The sequence below is a fragment of the Melanerpes formicivorus genome, unplaced genomic scaffold, assembly GCF_026170545.1.
Source record: "Melanerpes formicivorus ecotype bairdi unplaced genomic scaffold, bMelFor1.0.p_v2 SCAF_529, whole genome shotgun sequence".
In the NCBI taxonomy this organism is placed as follows: Eukaryota; Metazoa; Chordata; class Aves; order Piciformes; family Picidae; genus Melanerpes; species Melanerpes formicivorus.
In genome coordinates this window covers 72,460-94,947 of record NW_027142881.1, presented here as the reverse complement: position 1 = coordinate 94,947, position 22,488 = coordinate 72,460, and the positions used below count along the sequence as shown (strand labels likewise).

General features: G+C 46.5%; 2 protein-coding genes across 9 annotated transcripts; one reads left to right on the top strand and one right to left on the bottom strand.

Annotated features, from left to right (window-relative positions):
* Positions 1–430: 430 nt before the first annotated feature.
* SMIM11 (small integral membrane protein 11) lies at positions 431–21,154 on the bottom strand. 8 transcript variants are annotated; one of them, XR_010992692.1, is made up of 6 exons: positions 21,100–21,154; positions 20,019–20,123; positions 15,637–15,738; positions 13,892–14,071; positions 8,448–8,637; positions 431–1,266 (listed from the first exon to the last, which is right to left on the bottom strand). XR_010992692.1 is itself a non-coding variant. In XM_068170694.1 (6 exons), the coding sequence occupies exons 3-4, from the start codon at positions 15,655–15,657 to the stop codon at positions 13,904–13,906; spliced, it is 189 nt and encodes a 62-aa protein (XP_068026795.1). In that variant the 5' UTR covers positions 15,658–15,738; positions 20,019–20,123; positions 21,100–21,154; the 3' UTR covers positions 11,953–12,145; positions 13,060–13,091; positions 13,892–13,903. The 8 variants fall into 8 exon arrangements, 6 of the variants coding, with proteins under 6 accessions (XP_068026795.1, XP_068026793.1, XP_068026796.1 ...); XR_010992691.1 differs by lacking the exon at positions 431–1,266 and adding an exon at positions 3,504–3,622; XM_068170694.1 differs by lacking the exons at positions 431–1,266; positions 8,448–8,637 and adding exons at positions 11,953–12,145; positions 13,060–13,091.
* Positions 2,778–3,521, top strand: CUNH21orf140 (chromosome unknown C21orf140 homolog). Its single transcript, XM_068170699.1, has one exon. It carries the CDS (start codon positions 2,778–2,780, stop codon positions 3,519–3,521), a length of 744 nt encoding a protein of 247 aa, XP_068026800.1.
* Positions 21,155–22,488: the final 1,334 nt, after the last annotated feature.

The window sequence follows — 22,488 nt, the reverse complement described above, 5'->3', positions numbered from 1 at the left end:
GCCAAGGGCAAGCTCCAGACCGTGAACTGGGCAGGAGAGGAGAGAGGCCTCTAGCCCTCTCTGAGCCACCCAAATTATAGCCACAGCATCTGGGAAGACACTGGACAGAGGAGCAGGCCATGAATCTTCCATGGCTACTCTGCCATGGAATCCCATTTGTGGGGAACCACAATTTCCAATTTGAATTGCTGTATTGGAAATTCTTAGATCTGTGCTTAAATCATTTCACTGTCTTCATATGTGGAATGTAATACCCACAACCAAATAGCATAACCTGCAAATATGCTCTGTAAATATATCCCAGTGGGGGTTGAAGATAACACCGCCCAAGATATTAAGTTGTAAAACATATAAAAGTATACATTTTATTACAGGCACAGAGCTGCTGCTTCCCACTGGTGACAGAAGCAGGTCTGAGAGGGACAAGGCAGATAGTGTTAGAGTTGTCCTTATCCTGGCACAGCCAGGAAGACTCAAGGACAAGCCCAGAGAGGGAGGAGAGGACAAGGAAGGAGGGAGTACATGGGGTCATTGTCTGGGTGCTGTCACAGTTGCACCTCTGACTTGTTTCCTACTGATGTCCATTCACAATCAGAAGGGAGCTAGAAAGCAAGACTAACAAAAGCAACATGCCCTTTTATGTCCCTCTGAAGGATGCCATACTGCAGCTCTTGGACAATTAGGTAGATCCTTCTCTGGAGAGGACACAAGGAAATGACACCTTCAGGTTAGGTAATAAGGCATGTGATTTGTGGTTCCAGTGGGTGTCCTGGGTGGGATGCCTGTCATGGGGACCAAGAATGAGAGAATAACATTTCTTTACAGGTAGTTGTTTGGATATTTTAAGTCCATTTTTTTAAACAGTGAGGCTCCTACATCAGCATTTTGGGGGATCTCAGGCACTGCTTAGGCCCCTGCACATGCGTTTTTCAAAACTAATCAGCACCCAGTGACTCCCACAGGACTGCTCATGTCAGGATATACTCCTGGTAGATATTTATTGAGCACAAAAGCTAACACTAAAAAAAAAAGGAAGGTACACCACAGTGTGAAATGCTAAGCAAGGTGAGTCAATATTATTTTACATTGTATTCTCACATGAGTATTTTCTTCATAATGTGTACAGCCTGAATCTGCTATCACCTTGTATCTGGCTAACAAACTACATAGGCTTCTTTCCAGGGGTACACCCTTCTTCTTTTACCAACTTCTCAGACTTCTGCTCTCCAGGTGATGCTGCTAAGATGATGTGGCCCCACCACTCACCTGCCTCAGGAAGAAGAGCATCAAGACAGCTGAATTAGACCCCGTTGTCTGTGTTAAGCTTCAGAGATTTTTATTTCTCACTTCCCAGTTTCCCACTGCATTAGGGGGAAGGAAAACTGTTCCAAGGGGAATGATGTGAACCATGAGGTATGTCAGTTTCAGAGGTGGGCAGGGAAATGCGTGCCATCATCAGAGACTGAGACATTTCTGCTGTTCAGCTCCATCTGGCAGGCTGATGATGCTGCTAGCATTCATACCCAGCCTTGTAGGTACAGTTAAATGTGAACAACTTCAGTTTTGCATTGACAAGCTTGCTCCTGCAGTAAAATTGTGCACATCCATCTGCAAGGAGGAGGAGGACCGGGTAAGAAAGCAGACGGTTCAAAATAGTCTTCACTTTTTGCTGTCCCACAACATACTTCAGGTGAACACTTATTGCCCTCAGTGCACCTGCACAAACATATGCCCTTGCACATCTTCTCCTTACTGTTCCCATCCTCCCAGGCCTGCTGCACCCTTCAATTTGCCACGTGCTACTGAGCCCCACTTTGACTTGCCATGGCAGCAGCGTGGTATCTGTCCAGGCTTCTGCCCTGACCTTCATATCAGTCTGTGTGTTCACAAAACACCACGTGAGCAATCTTCTTTTTTCCCCCATAATCCCTTCCATTTCCCTGAAGGTGTTGCTCACCCTTGGAGGGGGGTGACTGTGCTGGTATCAGGTTCAATACAGGTCCCTAAGGGGTAAGGCTAGCAGAAAATGGGAGAAGGAGGTGCACCAAGAGGACTCTAAAAGCCAAATTACTCCTAAAGACACCTCACCACGTAAGGATGTCTGAGGAATCACTTATTTCTTCTCCCTTCCAAGGCCCAGAGCTGGGCAGGCTGAGCACAGTGGGCCTTGCACAGGCTGAGCACAGTGGACCTTGCACAGGCTGCTCTGCTGTTGGGCACTGAGCACCATGTAGCACCTTGTAGTGCTGTCAGGACTGGGCTTGCCCACCAGAGAAGCTCATGTGGGAGTCAAGAGTTCCTCCTTCTCCCCATAACAAGGCACGTGAGGTTCAGTCCCCTCATCTACCCAGTAGCATTTCAAGGCCACATCTTTCATGAGGCCACACACTTGCCAGGCAGGAAAGGAATGGTTTCTACCACTGGTCTCAAAGTTCAGGCACTGGCTTCATTTCCATGCTGACTCTGGGCAGCTCCTTCCACCATATCCACATTCCTCTGGATTCCTTTCAGAAATGCCTGTCTGGCTCACACACACACATACACACAGAGTCCAAGCACCCACCCAGTGCTAAAAGAGAAGGAATCATGATGTTTAAGGTGAGCAGCCTGATTCCAGAAGCCACCAGCTGCCCATCTGCACCCTACCCAGCCTGACGGAACCATTGGTTTCCAAGCTGCCTGTGCTGCTGCTTGGGCAGGACACTGTGGAGCAACACCAGGGCAACAGGAGCATTGTGAGCTCTGAAAGCATCCTTCAGGCGCCTGGAGACATCAGCATGCAGCGCTTCACAAGCCCACTCCTCTTCTGCTTCGATGCTGCTTCAAAGAGGCAGTGCCTGCAGTATTTGAGAGTTCTGAGGATGCTGCAGCATAATGGTTTCAACACTGTGTTTTTAGGGGAAGCAGACATTCCAGAAAGTCTTATAACAGGAGAAAAAACAGCTGAGAAGACCAGCTTGCACTGGCCGGTATGGACACTTGTTCATGCTGCCAGCCACCAAGGGTGGGTACCCTGGAGCTACAAACTACTCTTAAGAGTCGATCTGCCCACCCACCAGCAGAATGGCATCTTTCAGGAGCTGTGTGAATCTCTGACCACCTGCTATGGGAAGTGTGTCATTGTGACAAGGGATAAAACGCAGCCGATGCTCGCTGGGGCCGAAGAGGGCAAGGAGCCGCAGATGGGAACTCTGCCACCGCTCACACCAGCCATCTGCACATCCAGCATTGAGTGTTGCCGTGAAGCTGCTAGAGCCAATGGCCACGAGCTTCTTGTCGTGCCTTCATGTTACAACTACCTCTACCCTATGGATGTCGCCTGGTCTTCTTTGAAATGGTTTATTATAAACAACAGGGAGGACTTTGCCCTCAGATCTTTAGAGAGCACCTACTCCTATAGGTGTATCCTCTTCAGTGACTTGATTGTTAAAGGAATAGAGAAGATGACCCCAAATAAATGGAAGGCAGTGATCAACAGAGTGAAGAAATGGGAGAACTACTACCTTGACACCCTTTCTTAAATGGTTCTTCCTACAGTCAGACTTCAAAGGTGATTTGATCGATGTTGAATGAGTTATGGTGATCCAGCCCTGCTAAGTCCTTTCCTTCACAGGGTACAAACCTAAAAGACGACATCAATAGCACTAATAAGAGAGAGAATTTCAAATCCAAATGTTTATGTGTGTTCTATGACTAAGTTGATAATCATTACATTTGTGCTAGGAAGGGACCACCTTATCACAAAAAAGGGACAAAGCATGCCCAAGATCCAGCCTTCTGCACAAATTCCTCTGTTATGGGACCCCTAAGACCATGCCACAGATGTAAATGCCCTCAGTTTCAAGAAAGAAGGAGCTGCAAAATTAATTCTGTAGGTCAAGGCTGTATTTAACCCCAAAGGCTGTATTTAACCCCAATGGGATATATCTGCTCCCAGGGAATAAGCTGTACTGTGCCTGACACCATTGTCCACAGCTCACGAAGTCACATAATCACAGAATGTTAGAGGTTAGAAGGGACCTTGAAAGATCATCCAGTCAAATCCCTTCTGCCAGAGCAGGACCACCTAGAGTAGGTCACACAGGAATGCGTCCAGGAAGGTTTTGAATGTCTCTAGAGAGGGAGACTCCACAACCTCTCTGGGCAGCCTATTCTAGTATTCTGTCACCTTCACAGTGAACAGGTCTGAAAAACTTCCTTTCAATGTATGCATTAGATCTCTGTCAGCTCAGTAGTTCATTACACAGAGTACCTCATCTCCAACAGTGGACTGCAATAAACATTTCAGTGACAGGTACAAGAAATCTTTCTCAAAGGGAAGTTCCTTTCTGAAGCCTAACAATTAGCAGTTGGTTTGGGCTTCAGAGCATGAAGAGTTCAGTCTCTCAGGATAAAATATGGCAATCATCACTGGGGATTTTATTTATCCATGACACTGATTACTGAGGTGTAATAATTTATCATGGAATTGAGTTCAAAAGATTATTGATGAGTGATGGAAGACAGCATTTCTTAACAGCAGGGTCTTTTCAAGTTCATTGAACACTTGGTTTTCTTGAAAGTGGCTTCCAGAGTAAATTTTCTGGGTTGCTCATTACTGGGTGTGTGTTTATCATGTACTTCTAAGAAAACCAAGACCATAAAAGCACAGAAGTAAGTTATGAGATGGTTCACAGGTTCACTAAAACATTTTTGATACGCTGAGGCAAACCTGTGCAGTTTTTCTCCTGTGTGTGGAAAACCATCTACACGAGCATTGTAATTTGGTATGGTAGAGACACCACACCAAAGGGTGCTTCATCTCCCTTCAGAAGAATCCAGACATGTCATTTGCTACAGCTGAAATGTGAATATGCACAGAAAAATAAGTATCTTTTCTCAGCTTCATCTTCAGCAAAAACACAGGCTCATTTTTTTACAAAGATGGATCTAGCAGAGAATGGAAAATCAGCTGCTTCCAATGCAAGAAGGAAAGAGCTGGAGGGAAGAGGGAGAAGGGAGAGACTGGAGAGGGGCAGGAATGTTTATATTGTCCTGATATCATGGCCCTGGACATATTTTCACACTGGCTTGAAGCAGGAATTGCTCCACTAGTTATTGATGCAAGGGGTATAAAACCAGTATGAGGGAAGAAGCAGGCCTGGTGCCTGCTTACCATGGGGACAGGCAGAAATTTCACAGTAACTTACTTTACTTAAGAAACAAATGCTGCACACCACATCTTCCCCATGATTGTTTACCTTCACCTGAAGACACTACTGTCTGACTGGTAGTCAAATTGGCACAAACTTGATGACTTATTGCTGTGTTCAAGATTCACATGAAGAACAAGACCAGGCCTGGACAGAGCAGAGTACTGAACAACTGCCTGGCTACTGCTCAGCCTTACCAGTCTCTGCTACCATGGCTTATGTAGTGCTGGTTTAGGGCCACTACTTCTTTGGTAGAGTGTGATTTCTTTATTGGAAGAGTGTGTCTGCTTCATTGGTAGGATGTGTCTTCTGCCACCTCTGATTCCCTTTGAAGCCTGTGAGACCAGGTACAGAATGGCCTGCCTTCTATCCATTTTAGCAACAAGGAAGTAGCAAAAGGAGATAATTTGTGTGACAGCAATTTTTCAGCCTTGCCTGTTTTGTATTCTTTGGTAAAATGAGGGTGAAGCTTCCATGAAGAGTTTCATGGAAACAAGCATGAATAAAGAGGAAGCATTTGGTGCCACATTTCCCAGAGAGGGAGGGAAAAACATCCTTTTCCTGCAAAGGACTGGAAAAACCTCACTAAAGACCTTCACTCTTCCCAGCCTTCCTGCTGGGAGGTTGAGGACTGGCGATATTTTTCTACCCAGTCCTATTTAAGGTGTATGGAAACCTGCAGGCAGAAAGAAGAATCAAGTCTGACATGAAATGAAATTTGGTATTTTAAGTACAATCCTCTGAGATGAGTCCTCCTCTTTCTTCCTCCCCACTCCCACCTTTGGTGTTGCATAAGGATAATGACAACCTCTGTTTTCTACAGAACGTTGTAACCCTTTGTATTGAAGACAAATATTGTGGCTCATAGAGTTCTGACTCAGCTGGCAATTGAGGGTGACACGCAATGCCTTTAACATATGACTAAACATGCTAATAGGAGGATGTCACCAAACAGCAGGCACCTTATTCAAGAGCACTTGGAATAGCATGCACGAGCCTGGTGTCTTCTTGGTAGGATTTTAAACACCTCTCTCTGTGTGACTGAAATGCACCACTAGAATAGAGTGATTCAAGTATCTCTGCATAAAGAGGAGAGGCAGATGCAAATGCATATGTTGATGAAGAAGCTCTAACAGATGTCTCGCTGCTCTGAGCTAGCCGGAATGCAAATCACCTGAATTTTCACGATGTCTCATTGACTAATTACTTCTAACTGCTTTTCCAAGCCTCATCTTCATGGAAAAAAAGACATTTATTTTCCTCCAGCTCATGAAGCAGGCCTGTAGTGACTGGCTCAACACACTTTTTCCCCTCTTTTCAAGTCCTCTGCCTCAACAGCATGCTGAAACCCAGGGTAGAGATGAGACAAACATACTCGGGGGCAAGAGGCTACAGAGACCCAAGCCAGGATTGTAAAGATGGGACTCAAGGTGTGAGCTTCTGGAACTGAGCAGGCAAAGTGGGGCTCATTTTGTATCATGCTCCTGAGTACTGGGAGAAAGTTGGCCAGGTAGTGGAAAGGCAAAGGTAAGCAGCATTGCTCAAATCTCAGCCTTTGCCTTTGTGTACCAGTATAGGTTGAGGGCTGGTCTGTTAGAAAGCAGCATAGGGAAAAAGGATCTGGGGATCCTGGTGGACAACAGGATGACCATGAGCCAGCAATGTGCCCCTGTGGCTAAGAAGGCCAATGGGATCCTATGGTGTATGAGTAGCTTGAGAGAGGTTCTCTTCCCCCTGTACTCTGCCCTGGAAAATATTGTGTCCAGTTCTGGGCTCCTCAGTTCAAAGACAGGGAACTGCTTGAAAGAGTCCAGGTGGCACCACAAAGATGACTAAGGGAGTGGAAGACCTCCCTTATGAGGGATCTGGGCATCTTTAGCTTGGAGAAGAGCAGACTTAGGGGTGACCCCATGAATGTTCATAAATATGTAAAGGACAAGTATTGGGAGTATGGAGCCAGGCTCTTCTCAGTGATGTCCAATGACAGGACAAAGGGCAAAGGGTAAAAGCTGAAGCATAGGAAATTCCATGTAAACATAAGGAAAAACCTTTTCACTGTGAAGGTGACAGAGCACTGGAACAGGCTGCCCAAAGAGGCTGTGGAGTCTCCTTCTCTGGAGACATTCAAAACCCTCCTGGATGCACTCCTGTGTGACCTGCCCTAGGTTATCCTGCTCTGGCAGGGGAGCTTGGACTGGATGATCTTTCGAGGTCCCTTCCAACCCCTAACATTCTGTGACTCTGTAATAGATTTTCTTCTGCAGCAACCATGTGGAGAAGGTATGGAGAAACACATAGAGGAATGAAGGAGGCATGTGGGAACAATGCTCTGTGTAAGAAACATATATTAAAAATCTGGTTTGGAAAACAATTAAATGCAAGGGCCAGGCTCATGTATATGGCTTACACTGCACTTAACTCTTAGTGTCTGACATTTCTTGATGGCTAGCTGTAAGCCTCCTCCAATCAATGAGAAACACTAAGCCAGTAAATTAGCCTAAGTTTAGGCCAGAGGAATATGAGTCACAGAAAACTGAGACTCAGAGAACTGGGAAAGTGCCACACTATTAGAAGCTGAGGCATTGGAGAGCAAAACCAACCAATATGAGGAAGGCCAGGAAAAAAAAGAGAGGGATAAAAAAGGATAGTCACCCATGTTGTGTTTCTGCTGATCAATAGGCAGCAGCTATATATATTCTCAGCTCGGTGACAGCTATCTCAAGAGCCTTTGCCTAGAGTGGAAACAGTCTCACTGTGAGGCAGCCTTTGATGCCGGTACACACAGATATTTTCAACAGCTCTCTCATCAGATTCAAAGAGGAAGAAATTGATGCCATATGGAGATAGACATGAATATATGCCTAATCACTTATTTGTGCCCAAGCAAACTTTTTTTCTCTGCAGGAACGTATGAGGAGTCCATCGCTATGGGGACAACTGTTCTCGCAACCAGCAGGTATTTCTGGCATCAGCTGGAGAAGAGCCAGCTGGTACTTTGATTATCCCTGAGGTTGGCACATACACATGCCAATCAAGGTCCAACTGAGCAGAGATGATATGCTAGGCTTGTTCCAGCAGCCAAGACAAACCAGATTCCAGATCCAAAGTAAAACTTTGGAGCGATGTACATTGTGCATGAACATCCACCCAGCTTGGAGTCCCCAAAGCAGACAGTCCCTTACAACCAGTCTGTCTGGAAATGGCTTTCGGCACAACTCCAGGGGATGAAACAAACTCAGATTTTAGGAATTTTACCTGATCTGTCTCCACACTCTGATGTGGGCTGTACATCTGTTCCTCCTCCACGTGATCAGGAGCATATCAGACACACAGGGCAGTCAACTGCTTCATGCGAGTTCTATCAGCTCCTCACTAAAGTTGACTTGAAGGCTGAGGTTACCACAGAGTCAATAAACAGGAAGAGCATGCAACAAGTTGATGCATCCTTGGAAAAAAAATTGCAGACTGTGAAGAACTGAAATAAGCAAAGTGTTTCAAATTAGTCCACTGGTTTCTCCCATGCCAGAGCTGGAAAGGAGTCTGTCAGAGTTTCCCACACTGCTCCTCTTTGGCCAGAGTGAAGGCCAGGGGATTGACAACCAACAGGTAGGCAGAGACACTGACTGAGTGTCACAGGTTAGAGCTGGGCTCAAGGAGAGCTATGAAGGACTCTTACCCCAGACAGAATGTCTGCAGTGCCTTTACCAAGAAGAGCAAGACAAGACATCTGGAATTGCTGATGCCCAGGAGGAAACGTGAGAAAGGAAATGTTGGAAACTGTTGTTTGTACGTGAGGCTTTTGGAAGAGCTGAAAAACATTTAGATCCCTAACTTGCAGCACAGTGGCTCAAGAGCAATCTCTCCTGTCCTGAGGCACCGCTCCAGGAGCTCTGCCTTTCTCCAGCATCAGTGTGTTGTGTATCTGGTAAAAGTCTTGTGGTCTTCGGACTAAAAGTGTCCAGTGGTACTAAAATTAAGCTGAGTTCATTTCAGCCAAAACAGATAATGAGAAAACAATCTTGCTCAATACTTCTTCACTTATTTTTCACTTTAAGGATTACAGATACCCCACAGCCACTGAGCTCCTTCAAGCTGGAATAGCAGCCCCTTAAGTTGGCTAAGAACATGTGAAAGTTTGTGTTTTTCCTTTAAACTCCCAACAGATTCTTTCTTATTACTAGACAAGCATTTTGGCTTTTTAATTAAAGAGACATGGCCTTTCTGTCAGTAAAATAAAGTCTAAAGGGACAAACACTAGAAGTTTAAAAGCCAGCAATCGTTTCCTTTTCTCCATTTTCAACACCTGCACTGGTGACAATGACAACATCAGCCAGAGAAAAACCTGTGCAAGGTTGCGCTGCCCATCTGTACAATAAGAATTCTCTTGTGGAAAAGAACAGCTTTAGGGAATAGGGCAGAAGGAGACACTCTATAGTTTTGTAGATACCAGGAAAGTGTGACCTGGCTTACCTGGAATGGGAACATCTCCAAGAGGATCCTATGTAGATCCTTTGATGTCTAACAAGCTGCACACACATATACTTGCTGACTCCTCTCACTTGCAGAAACTCAACCAAATTGAATTACCTACTCCTCTTTTAAACTTGACAGACCTGATCACATAACCCTTCTTTCAGCAAGAAACCAGACTTTGAAGTCCCCAGCTTGTTTCTGAACAAAAAAGTGAAACAAATCTGAGCTGCTGTCTCCCCCCAGTGTCAGCCTATTTTCTCGTTCAAGGCTGCAACTGTGGCACATAGAACACTGAAAGGTGAAAAAATCCCTGCTGTAACCTATCCAGTGACAACATAGCTCAAAATTGCACCCTGGTAGGTCAGGGAACAGATAGGGGTTCAGGTGTGGGAATGGACAAGATCTCTTCTTAGTTTGGAAACTCCAAGATAACAGCCTGCTTCAACACTCATCACAAGCTCTAGGTGTTATCTGTGCTGCAGCGCTACTATGAGGTTAAGGAAAAAGCAGCCAGGAGGGACCAGATTTGAAGTCTCAGACACACAAACAGGTTCTCTGATTTGGCTGTAGAGGCAAGAAGTTGGTGACATGGAGGACTTCTGAGAAGACCACTCATAGATAAGAACTTATCACAAAAAAGAACTTCCCTGTTCAAGGCAGGGGCAAACAAAAAAGGACACCTTAAGGAAATTTCCTTTTGCATATGTTTGGCAGAGTAGGGCCCTGAGATTTTAGCACCAGTCTTGATTGCTTTGGATACTAAATGGTGCTCAGCTGGTATCCAATTGCTATGAACCTAAATGACTTTCTTTAAAGGGAGATTGTATATCTCTTATTCTGCTTACAGAGCAGCTGTACTGAGGTAAAGAATATCTCTGCTTTCAGTTAAACAAAACAAAGCTTATTATTACCATTGATCTAGAAGAATCTACTCTTAGCTGGGTCTAATCTAGGTTGAGGCCAGTATTCAAAGGCAACCAGGGATTGCACAGAGCCAAGACACTGCCTACTTTTGAAGCTGGTGGACACTATGCAGGCCTGACAATTTTCTGTTACGGTTTGGCCTTGTGGCTTCTCTAGGTACTTTGGTGTGTATCCCTCAATAGCTGTTTAATGGAGGTGGTTAGCAGTGTTCTCTCTGAACACCACAGAGCCAGTCAATTAAATTATCACCTTTGCATAGACAGACAACTGCTGAGACCTTAGAGGGAAACTGCTGTTTTACAACGGCACCACAAACTCCCTAGCCCTGAGGCTGCCACAGCAAGGATATAGCTCTAGCCTGGGAATGGGTTTCTGTAATACTTATGTTCCCCAGTCACCAAGGTGACAGCAGTAACAGAAAGGTTTTTCACATCACTGCAGTTCCCAGTTAACTCCCCCACAGAGAGAGCTCTCAGCATCAGCCCTATCAGCTGCACACAAACTCACCCCGCAGCGCTTGCTAGACATGCTGCAGTAGGGTGTGCTGCTGTGAGGGAAGGGAGAGGGCATGAGCGAGCCATCCTACAGCCTTCCTACATCCTGCCAGACCCCCAAGGTTTTTCCAAGGGTCTTCCATCTCCTTTCTTACCTCCTCTCTCTCCACTGTCAGAGTTCAGCTTCATCTTAACTTCTATTAGCTACAAGGATTTAGGAAGTGCTCTATAAATGAAACATGAAGGGAAAAAAGAAGGCAAATGTACCCGTTGGCACTGCCGAAGCCTTTACAAATAACAAATGCCTAACCTTTCATTTCTGTGGGGAAAAAAAGCCCACTGTGTTGATTAGCCTAGTTAACTTTCCTCCAGAATGTGGCATTGTTGGACATGCAGAAAAACCCTGCAAAAGCCTATGAAGCAGGCAGGGTTTTCATTACTAAGTAGTAAAGAGAGTTCTTGGATACTGTGCATAGCAAAATTGTGTAATAAACCTCTTAGAATGAAACCTCAAAGGTGGCACTGTGGTCTGCACTATGGTTTACACTAATCTAAGGAAGCCCTAGGTGCAGAAAGTGGTTTGAGAAAGATCTGCCTGGAAAAGCTCTTCTCCTTGGTTTGCTCATGTGGATTCAACAAAGAACCCACAAGTCGCAGATTTACACCCCTGCAGGCAGCAGTCGCTCTAAAGAAGCTGCACAGAGCTCTCCCCTTTCTCTTCCACCTGTCTGTGAACCTTGTGCACACCCATGATGGATTCAGCACTTTTCTCTTCAGAACCATCTACCTCCTTGTAGCTGATCTTTAAAAGCTACCTCCCCAGCAGCTCTAACTGTAGCATTTGAGTACACAGCAACCAAGGCCATTACTTTTTTTAACAAAGGACTTTTTTATTGCATAAATAAAGGCATATATATTTTGCTGTACATGTAAAAAGTTGAGATACAGTTTAAGTCAATGTTACTCTTGAGGGGTTTATTCGTTTGACACATCCTTTCTCTACAGGAAGGCTTCATTCTCCCAGGAAAAGAATCCAACACAAGCTGCCAAGTGTCATGAAATCTGCAGGGTGGGGAAACGGCAATGAGAACAGCAGGCATGATATCCTGGCACCACATGGGCTAAATCTGCCTGCACACGTGGCACACTGCAATCAGAGCTAATCACAGCTGTGCAGTGCTGACACTGGAGAACGTTTTTAGGGTAGGAGAACTTACCCCTTCTTGCAAACTCATTACAGAAAAACATGGCTAACAGCCCAAATGATGGCAGAACTTAGGAAAGACTGAGCCTCTAGCGAGCAGCACTGGGTGACTAGACAAATAGGGTATTCCCTGCAAAATCAGAGAGGCTTTAATGCTACTCATTCAACAAGGTCAGTGTCACATGCTGGACACAGAGGCCTTGTGGCATGAGCCTGTTACCCTGGTGCAGCAATCCCCTGGGCTAGGAACTCAGGCTGCCAGAGAGAACTGCCTAGGACCCAGCGCTGTCTCCTCATTACAAGCAGCAGGCCTGCTCACTTGCAGGGCAGCCCATCTCTCATTTGTTTAGCAACAAAACTCCATACACCTTACCCTGACTTATCTCTGCAAAAACAGAGAGAAGTGTTCCCACACCATTTTCCCGTGGCTGGAGAAATTGATTCAAAATAAAGGTTAAAATAACACAAGTCTGTCCAGAGACAAGTCCTCAGTCTGATATAAACAGGGGACTGAAAAGCACCTTTGGATTTGTTGTTTTTAATATGTGAACGAACCACTTCGTTCCCATGCTTATTTCCAGGGCCTCATTTCTAATCACAATTTCAAATCCCTGTTGCAGGAAATAAAACAGGGATAGGCTTGAAGTTAAAACTAGCAAACACTTCTAAAACCTCAAGCTGTTTTCGTATGTGAGGTGATGGCCTCAAAAGGAGAAAGGAAGTTTCCTCCTTTATTAAAGAGTAACAGGATATCAAACTCCAGCAAGCTTACCAAAGGCAGGCAGAAATAGAATTCCCACTTTTCTGCAGAACAGAGAGATACAAAATCCATTGATACAAAAGTCTCACACCAAAGGAGCCAGACAATGTAATCTTAGCACAAGGCAGCACTCATTTTGCTAATGGACTAAATCCAATAGGGCAGTGACTGCTTACCATTTGAAGGTAGAAGGAAGCAATGCAGCTCCTGTGGAATGGAAACCCTACACATCAAGGAAGTTTGAAATGCTCCTTTTGTTATTTTTGCTGAAAGAGGTCTGTTTTTCTCAGTGAAGTCTATGTGGTGGGTGTTACATAGCACCACAGCCTTACTGTTACTTTGGAAAGCTCCATGGCATGAGATTTGGCCCTTCCAGCTAAACTGTCTACAACTTGTCGAGTATGTAACTAATATGGAATGGCTGATCCTTCTCTACCTGAATTATGTGACTTAAGAGGACTTAGTGCATTATTTTGTCTGTCATGCCTGTCATGCTTTGTTTGCCCAATTTAACCATCTCTTAACCCATCAGGATTTCCTATGCAACAGACTGGGAATCAAAATTCAACAAGATCAGGGATGGAGAAGGAAGACTGTGCTAAGATCTCCTAAATCCCAAACAGTGGCTGACAAGGTTTCTGGTGGGAACTGTAATTTCTACAAATAACAGGCATGATACAGGTACTGCAAATACAGTGAAATGTCATGGGAGCCAAACAGCACAGGAACCCAGGTAATGGTAATAGCTCTAATTGTACAATCCAAATAAATCCAAGTCAAAACATAACGGGATCAACATGTCTATGCCACTATCAAACACCAGGATTATGAATAAATTCTATACCTGAGAGGCTCTTCAATCATCCTTCTTCTCTGCCTCTGCTTTCAATTTCTCTGCACGTTCCCTCTTCAGCTTTTCTTCAATTTTTTTGCTCTGGTACATTTTCACCCCAGCAAATGCTAAGCAAAGAATCAGTGTTTTAGCTGCCAAAATGTACATCAGCAATGGGAAATTCTCCAAAGCCTGAAATGCAAAATAATATATTTAGGTAGTTACTGGAACACTTGAGCATTACAAATGAACCTACAGGGACATTATATGGCTTCCTACAGTCACAGTATTATTCAAAGCAATGGTAATGCTCCTCTGTTCATGCTTTTTTGCCAGTAGGAAACTTTAAACTACACAGATCAACACCTAGGGGAAAGGACAAAACCAAGTTTGTGTATGAAGCCTCTTTGAGCAGGTCTTTGCTGCTTTGTCTTGCTTTACAGCAAACAGAACACTGGCACAATCTTGAGGTGAAGGGGAACAACTGAATGTTTTAGGGCAATGGTAAAAGTGCAAACACTTTTGAGTTTGAACAATTCTCACATGAGCAATGTATCTCTGTGCATATCGGTTATTAGATGTGATCCCCAAAGACATTTTTATGCTTGTAGACATTTTAATCCAGTGGTAGTTCTGCAGTTAACTTGCCCAGATCTGCAAGGCAGAGATAAATGCCTTTAAACCAGAAGAAAAGTGAAATTCTCACAGCCTCCAATGATTCTGTTCAGGAGTTTTTAATGCCTGAAACCACTGAAATTGTACTGTACATTTCAGTTATACATAAGCATGCTACTATACACAGAGTGGAAAATAAAGTGCAAACACTGTGAACATGAAATACACATATAATGAGGATATTGAAGGTACACGAACTTCCCAGCCCATTGTTACAAAGAGCCACCTGGCCAGCAAAATCAATCCTGTCTTTCAGTGGTAGGTTCACAGGGCCAGCTCCCCCTTAGCAAACCTCCCTGTACCCTCCTGTACCCTTAGCAGGCCTTTCAGTACCTTATAAAGCCATTTGGTCACAGTCAAACTACTGAGTGCAGAAAAAGCTTTGTATCCACACACCATTAGTGTGTTCCCTTAAAGTACACACACCAGAGGCTCAAGTGGGGTCTCCTATAATACTACAAGCTGCATGTTACCTTTGACATCAGGTAACTTCCCTCTAATTCTGCAGAGAGAGCCAGCCTCTGCCAGTCTCCTCACATACTAGAAGTGGCAATCTCTTTAAACCACAACTCCAGAATGGTAAAGCCAAGGCCTGGGGTTAGAATAGCTTTCTTAGTAAATGGTTTAACATGTTAACATTGGTAATGCATGAAGTCCTTGCTCAAACATTTCTGTGTACCTACACCATGGAGTGCTTATGACCCCATTGCACTAGAAGTGCATAAAACACCCTTGAGTAAAGAAAGAAGCTGAGGAAAAAGGAACCAGAGGAGAGCCCAGAAAGAAGACAGGAGCAGAGGTGGGCAAGGCAGAGCTTGCCTGCCAGCACTGTGCTCAGGTCTGAAGTGGAAGGCCCCAACAGCAACTACTGAGGCCAGCCTACAAGGTGCTAGCATGAATGGCAAGAAAGGGCAACACCAGTAAGTTCTCTGTTCCTGAGGGACAGAAAGTGTGGTGGTCAACCAACCTTCACCTAGGGAAGGAAACCATTTTTAAACAAAAGACCCACCCCAACCACATCTTACATGCATCTGCTTGAAAGAGCAGAAATTCACTGCTTTACAAATGTGAAACCTCCTCACCTTCCAGTTAAAGGCCACCATCTTGGCTGTGTGTTGATGTTGCCTCTCCTGCAGCACCAGCAAGTGTCACACTTCTAAAGGCACAGACCAGGGCAGGAACATCTTGAAGAAATTACAATGAGAAAATAATTAGCCAATCTGTTTCTACTCAGCTTGTCCACCCTGCACCTCTCTGACAAGCTCATCTGCTGCACAGTGTCTGGCAGTGCATCAGAGCCACATGGTTTTAGAATGACCTACAGGAGCCTTTGTGGAGCTGAGTGACAGGAGCAACATCCACGCTGCTGTAGGACAGGGAGCCAACAGACCCCGGGCAGCTGCCACGCTTGTGCAGAGCAGAGGAGGGGCTTCCATCACATACAGCACATCCCAGCAGCTGTCCAACTGAACACACAATGCTGGCTGCTTTCAAAAGCTTGACACGTATGCATCTCACACCAGCTCACTGCTGGTGGAGATCTGGCAGACATAAGTGCAACCAGAAGAGCTGTCTTGTGGTTTTTAGCCCACCTGCTCTGTTCGGAGCCTGAATACCTAATGAATCCTAGGTTCTAGTACAATTCACCAGCTCTCTCTCATTCACTAATAAATTAGATTCTCTGTGAAGCCCACAATAACACAGAAGTGAACCAACCAGTTGTCAGATCCCTTGAGTGGTCAACATACATTTCACAGATCAGCTTCAGGCTGAGAAATGCTCAAGGGGATGCTGAAGGCTGTAGCATACAGCTACAACACTGCCTTCTGGTCTCTGCTGCTGCTCCACCAGTGCTGACACTGTTCCAGCTGCTGGATTTCAAATTAAGCACATCTCCCTGCCTGATCCCCTTGAGGTGTTTCCTGTATGTGTAACGACAGTTGCTGTCAAAAAGTGGGAGGAAGTCCTACAGCCTAGCCCAAACCTTCACCAGCAGTTGGGCTGAATAAATCACCATCACATCACAGTAGCTGTTGCTGACCTTTCTTCAGAAACAGGGGGTCAAGTAAATTCATGTTCCTGCAGCTCCTGTGCTGCTCAGCCAGCTTCTTTACAGATGCTCTTATTTTTTTAGAATAGAATAAGAATAGAATAAACCAAACCAGGTTGGAAGAGACCTTCAAGATCATCACGTCCAACCCATCAACCAATCCAACCCACCTAAACAACTAACCCATGGCACCAAGCACCCCATCAAGTCTCCTCCTGAACACCTCCAATGACGGCGACTCCACCACCTCCTTGGGCAGCCCATTCCAGAGGGCAATCACTCCTTCTGTATAGAACTTCTTCCTAACATCCAACCTGAACCTCCCCTGGCGCATCCCAGCTAGAGCATCCTCTTCTCTCCTCTTCCCCCTGCTGCAAAATTCTCACCCAGCAGAGACCACCCTGGAAACATTCCCCACAGTGAGACACTATTGGAGATCTCTGTTACCAAGATGAAACTATACCAAAGCAGGGGTGTGGCCAAGGGACCTATCATTCAGTATTTACTGGGTTGGTCCTGGGTTGTGCAGCTCCATGCTTCTGTTGATATAATGTCAGGGCAGCTGTGAATTTATGAGTCAATAGTGCTACAACCTCCAAAAAGAAGGCATTTTAACTTCTGATGTTTCCACCTGAATTTCAGTGACCCTTAAGATTTGAAGACTGCTGCCAGTTGGCCACAGAAAAAAAGCCACACTAGAGCAGAGAGTGCTGCACGGTTCTGATCCAATGCATGGCATCTCAGTTGCTACATGCTGCTTCCCAATGAAACCAAAGCTACACAAGCCTGGCCTGATCTGAAGGGACTGCACTGCCCAGCCAGAGTGTCCTCATCTCAGAATCCTGACTTAGGTAGCAGCTTCATCAGACACAGCCTTCACTCTTCTCCTAAATTGCTGCAAATTCTGTGCTTCAGCCACAATCAATTTTGCAACATGCTGTAAAAAGGCAAGAATTCAGCCATTCAAATCCAGGGTAGCATCTGGCATACGATGCTGAAAATGGGAGTTTAGTCATTTTCCAACAAACAGAAAAAGTTTTAAGACTCAGCAAACGTTATGCAAGCCCATCTGTGGGGTCTGATTGCAGCATGCTGTCCCACCAGCAAAAAGCAGGGGATGATGTGTATCACTGCACTGTGTGCTCCTGCAGACGCTCACGATTGGGAGCCCATCCGTTAAGCCTCTAGCGCCACACTCCTGCAGTATCCCTGCTCTGCTGAGACACAGGCCTTACTCTGTCTGAACTGTGCACTTCACTGAAGTCACACAGCGGGGGAAGTAAAGAAATTCTGCCTTTGGTCTGAAGAGTCTTGCTCCAAAATGTTTTCTCCAAGACCTGACACTTTTGATGGTCTGTCTTCACGGTGTCTCCCAAGATTAGAACTATGCGAGGAAGGCACTCCGCCCATGTTGCATTCCCACATCCTGTGCACCAGCCTTCAAGTACTTCTCCCCACTTCACCTCTTGACTTTTTCAGTCTCCATCTTGACTCAGACATTAAGTACAGCTCAAACCCCAGGACAGAAAAAAAATAAATGGATGAGACTGGGGCACAAGGCAGGGACAAGAAAGTAGAAAGAAAGAAGCAAGATTCGATGATAGGTTGGACGCGATGATCTTGAAGGTCTCTTCCAACCTGGTCTATTCTATTCTATTCTATTCTATTCTATTCTATTCTCATTTGAAGAACATTTTAGCACCTAAGGTCATCAACTCAAATGAAACAGCTCACTGTACTTCCAAGGTTGTCGTATCTTAAAAGCATGCAAGCAAATAAACAGCTGGAGTTTCATATTTGCCTTTTCAGGGGCAGATAAGGCACAGATAGGAGTTCAGAGCACATCTACAGCCAGGTATTGTTCATTCTCTAGGAAAAAATCAAGCTCCTTTAACAAACAGTGCTACTGGGAACAGAGACTGGGCCCCACAGAAGGTCACTATTACCTTCACTCAGAAGTAAGGTCACATGTTGAGCCACGTGAGAAAGAAACAGGAGCACTAGGCTCTTCCTAAAGCCCTGCTGGAGACTCCATGACAGACGCTCCATAAGCTATCCATCACGTACTTGTAGACTTGCAACTCTATCACTCTCATGTGTACTGGTGGCCTTCTTCCCTGTGATTACACCTCCCTGTTACTAGTCTATTTACACTTTGACTCCTCTGTGAAATAGATCAAACCACAGCAGGTGGGAAAGGAAGAGAGGGTCTGCCCCTATTACACACATCATCACTGTACTAGCAATCTGCCATTTACTCCAAAAGCTGAGGTCTTCTGGGTTCAGAGCAGGCAGCCACCAAAGCAGCCCTAGAGGCTCGTGTCCTCAGCAGGGTCAAAGAGCTCTCAGGGAGGGCTGCACCAAGTCCCAGAGCAAGACATCGGATGATACCAGACACAGGATCTCTGCACATCGCTGTGTTGTGCAACACAGACCACCCCAGACAGACTAGGGAGTTGGGCCCAAATCAGATGGGAAGTCTCTAGCGGAGCAGAGAATTGAATCCAGGTCTCTCAGCCACTGAGTTACAGCTCCAGTCCACCACAGCAACCACAACAGCCCAGGCACTTATGCCATTGTTTGCTTATGCAGCAGCAGAGTATTGACTGGCCTGCAGGCACCAGAAAACATCCACACAGGCATCTGGGTACTAACAAACCCACTTGAGCTGCCTTGGCTAAATGTCTTGCTCACCCTGCCAATAACTCCATCTACTCAGGAAAATGGGAGTCACGATACTCTTCTGCCTACTGGGGATTTCTGCACAACTCCATTTTGTCCACTTTGTGAAAAGCCATAAAAGTCAGCAGTCACAAGGCCACAGAAAACATCATGCTATTGGGGTCATTTGAGTGCATTTAAAATGGAGTGTTGGCTGAGTATGTCCTGAGTTAGAAAAGGGGGTTCATTACACCTGTTCTTGTTGCTGCTTTCTTTAATGCATCTGTTTCAGGAAGTGAAATGCAGACTTCCCACATCACTGGAAGACCTACCACTACCTGTTCCCTGCTGCATTGCACATCAGGCTGAACATCTGCAAGATAGGATCAAGCCTTCCCAAAAACAAACAAACAAACAAACTATAAACAAACAAAAATGACCAAAAACTACTGGGTCATGGGAAACCACAGTAATATGGCAAAGCTCCAAGGCTGCAGAGAAACACAATAGAAGCAACAGCACATTAGAGCTACTGCACAAACCACTCCCACAAGATACAGAAGTTTTATTAAGGCAGAAGCATTCAGACCTATGCACATTTACAGCCTCTATATGCAGGTGGGTCACAACATCATTCAATAAAAGGGCTGGTGTAAACACCCAGTTTATACTAGCATCACCAATAAAGAAATTCTCACACTAACATCAATGCCAGGAACACCAAGAATATAAAGCCATATAAGATCTCCATACCTGAAGAAGCAGAAATTAATATATTAGTGATTCCTCCTGGCAGCTCCTCACATGCTCCAAACTCTGCAATAAGAACAGAGCCAGTGGGGTGCATCAATCAGGCACCTGGATTAGAACCAAAATCAAATTGGTCAGTGGCACATCAGACTCTTCCAGTATGGCTCCCTGGGCACCATTTCAGCCAGGTACCAGGAACCTTGCAAGCTGCAGGCCCTCTCTTATTGCCACCACCTTTGCCCTAAGATGGTCTGCTGGGCTGGCAGCCTCCCATGCTTCCATCCCAAACCCAATTCTGCCCCAGGCCTCTGTCACCTTTCCTGGTCGCAGCAGCAGCAGCAGCAGCAGCAGTGTCCAGCACAGCCAGCAACCCACACCTACGCTCCAGGAGATGTAACTTTTGCAACAAATGGTAACTTCAGATCCTTCTTTCTTACTTTTTTTCTTCACCAGCCAACAAAACCTGGCAGATTGACACACCATACAGCACGTTTCCAGGCAGCTGTGCATCGTACCCAGCAGCAGTACAACCGGACACTGATCGCCTGCCCGAATCAAGCCTGCCCGACCTCCACAGACAGCTAGCGTGTTTTCAGCAGCTTTTAAACCGCACACCCCCTGCCCCGGGAGGCCGCAGGTTACAGAGAGGAAGCTTCTGGTGCCGCCTCACACCCCCGCTGGCGCCGGGGGCCAGGGCGGGCACGGGGCCCGGTGCGGGAGTCAGGCAGGGCAGCGAGCTGGGTGGCAGGAGGATAGCCAGGGGAGGGCAGGGCGACAGGCAGGCAAGGTGGGCAGGAAGGCGAGCAAGGAGAGGGGCAGGTGAACGGGCAAAGGAAGGTGGCTGGTCAGGAGCCAGCAGGCAAGGGGGCAGAGCAGGCAGAAGGGCAGGGCGGGCAGGGAGCGGCAGGCACAGCAGCAGGCCGGAGGGCGGGCAGCAGAGCAGGCAGAGCGGGCCTGGTCAGGCTGCCCCGCTCCTTCGCCATGAACCCCCGCTGCCCCTGCCATCCCGCCTCCCCCCGCACGGCGCCGCGGGCAGCCGCGCCAAGGAGGGCCGCGGGGCAGGCCCAGGAACTGCGTCTCCTACCTCACGGGGCGGCCATGGCTCTGGGCGGGCGGCCGCGACAAACTACAGCTCCCAGCAGCGCCAGCGCCCGGCGCAGCGGCGCCCGCTAGAGCCGCAGCGTCTCCCTGCTCCCATGGACGCTGGGGTCTCTCTGCAGACCGCCTGGCGCCGGAGGTGAGAGTAACCCGTGTGCCCTGCGAAAAGTAGCAGTTCTGAAGTAAGGCCATTCTCGCATGTCCCAGGGGTGCTGATCCGAAGACAGAGCAGTCTAGGTCTCTGTCCTCAGCGTCGCTGTGCATCCTCACAGCAGTCTGCCTCCTACCAGGGCCGGGGCAGAGGCGAGAACGATGTCAGGTACTGGAAGGAGGCAGGGCCTGAAAAGATCTGGCAGCTGCTGGAGGTACCGGTGCACCTGGACGAGTTCTCCAGGGAGACTCCTCTGACTATGCCTTGCCAAACGGGGCTCTTCATGGCCGTGACACTGGACCCCAGAGTCCCAGAATGATAGGGATTGGAAGGGACTTTGAAAGATTATCTAGTCCAAACCCTCTGCCAGAGCAGGACCTGAGCTCTGTGCAGCACAGTATCTGTACTCTTCCAGTCCATGAGCCCTGAAAGGAAGGAAGGACCTGCAGCCTGGGGATGGAGCACACCCATGCCAGGAGCTGAGGGGTTGGCAGACACCTGCAGGCCACCCAGGAACACAGCGGGGAAGGGGACGTCAGTGGCTGGAGAGGCTCAGCAGAAGGATGTACTGGGACCTAACAAGCCCACACCAACGCTCATGGATTGAGATTATTCAGAGGCTTATTACTGTGCCAGCAAAAGGCATCTGGATCATGGCAGCAGCTACTGTGCCAAATCTCAAGACCAGTCTCTGAAACATGACAAAGCTTCCCAAGAAAAGAAGCCCTTTTAAATCTTTTTCCTCTCCATTTCTTTTCAACACAGGCAAAACAAAATTGTTGGAAATGCAGTGCCAGATATGGCTGAAGTGTTTCAGCCAAAACGTTCCAAAAACAAACCAACCCACACATTAGACAGCCAGCATGGGAACTTACAGCTTAAGGAATTCAAGTCTGACAGCACGACTAGAAGTTAAGCCCAGACAGAGGATAACAAAATGAGCCATGTTTTAATACTAGAAGTGTCACCAGTTCTGCTTCTCATTATTCCCTGAAAGCCAATGTAGTGATTCGTTATCAGCACAAGATAAGACAAACCCTCTTGAAAACCCATTTCCCAGCCAACGCAAACCAGTACCCAACATGGGAACCTCTTAGGAAGAGTGGCAATGAGTCAGCCTTAATGTCTGGGTTTGGAAAATTTTCCACTGGAAACCAGAAGGTAGAATCTCATTTGCTTACACTGAGCCCTGGCTGATGCAATGTAACCAGTACCTCTTTCCAC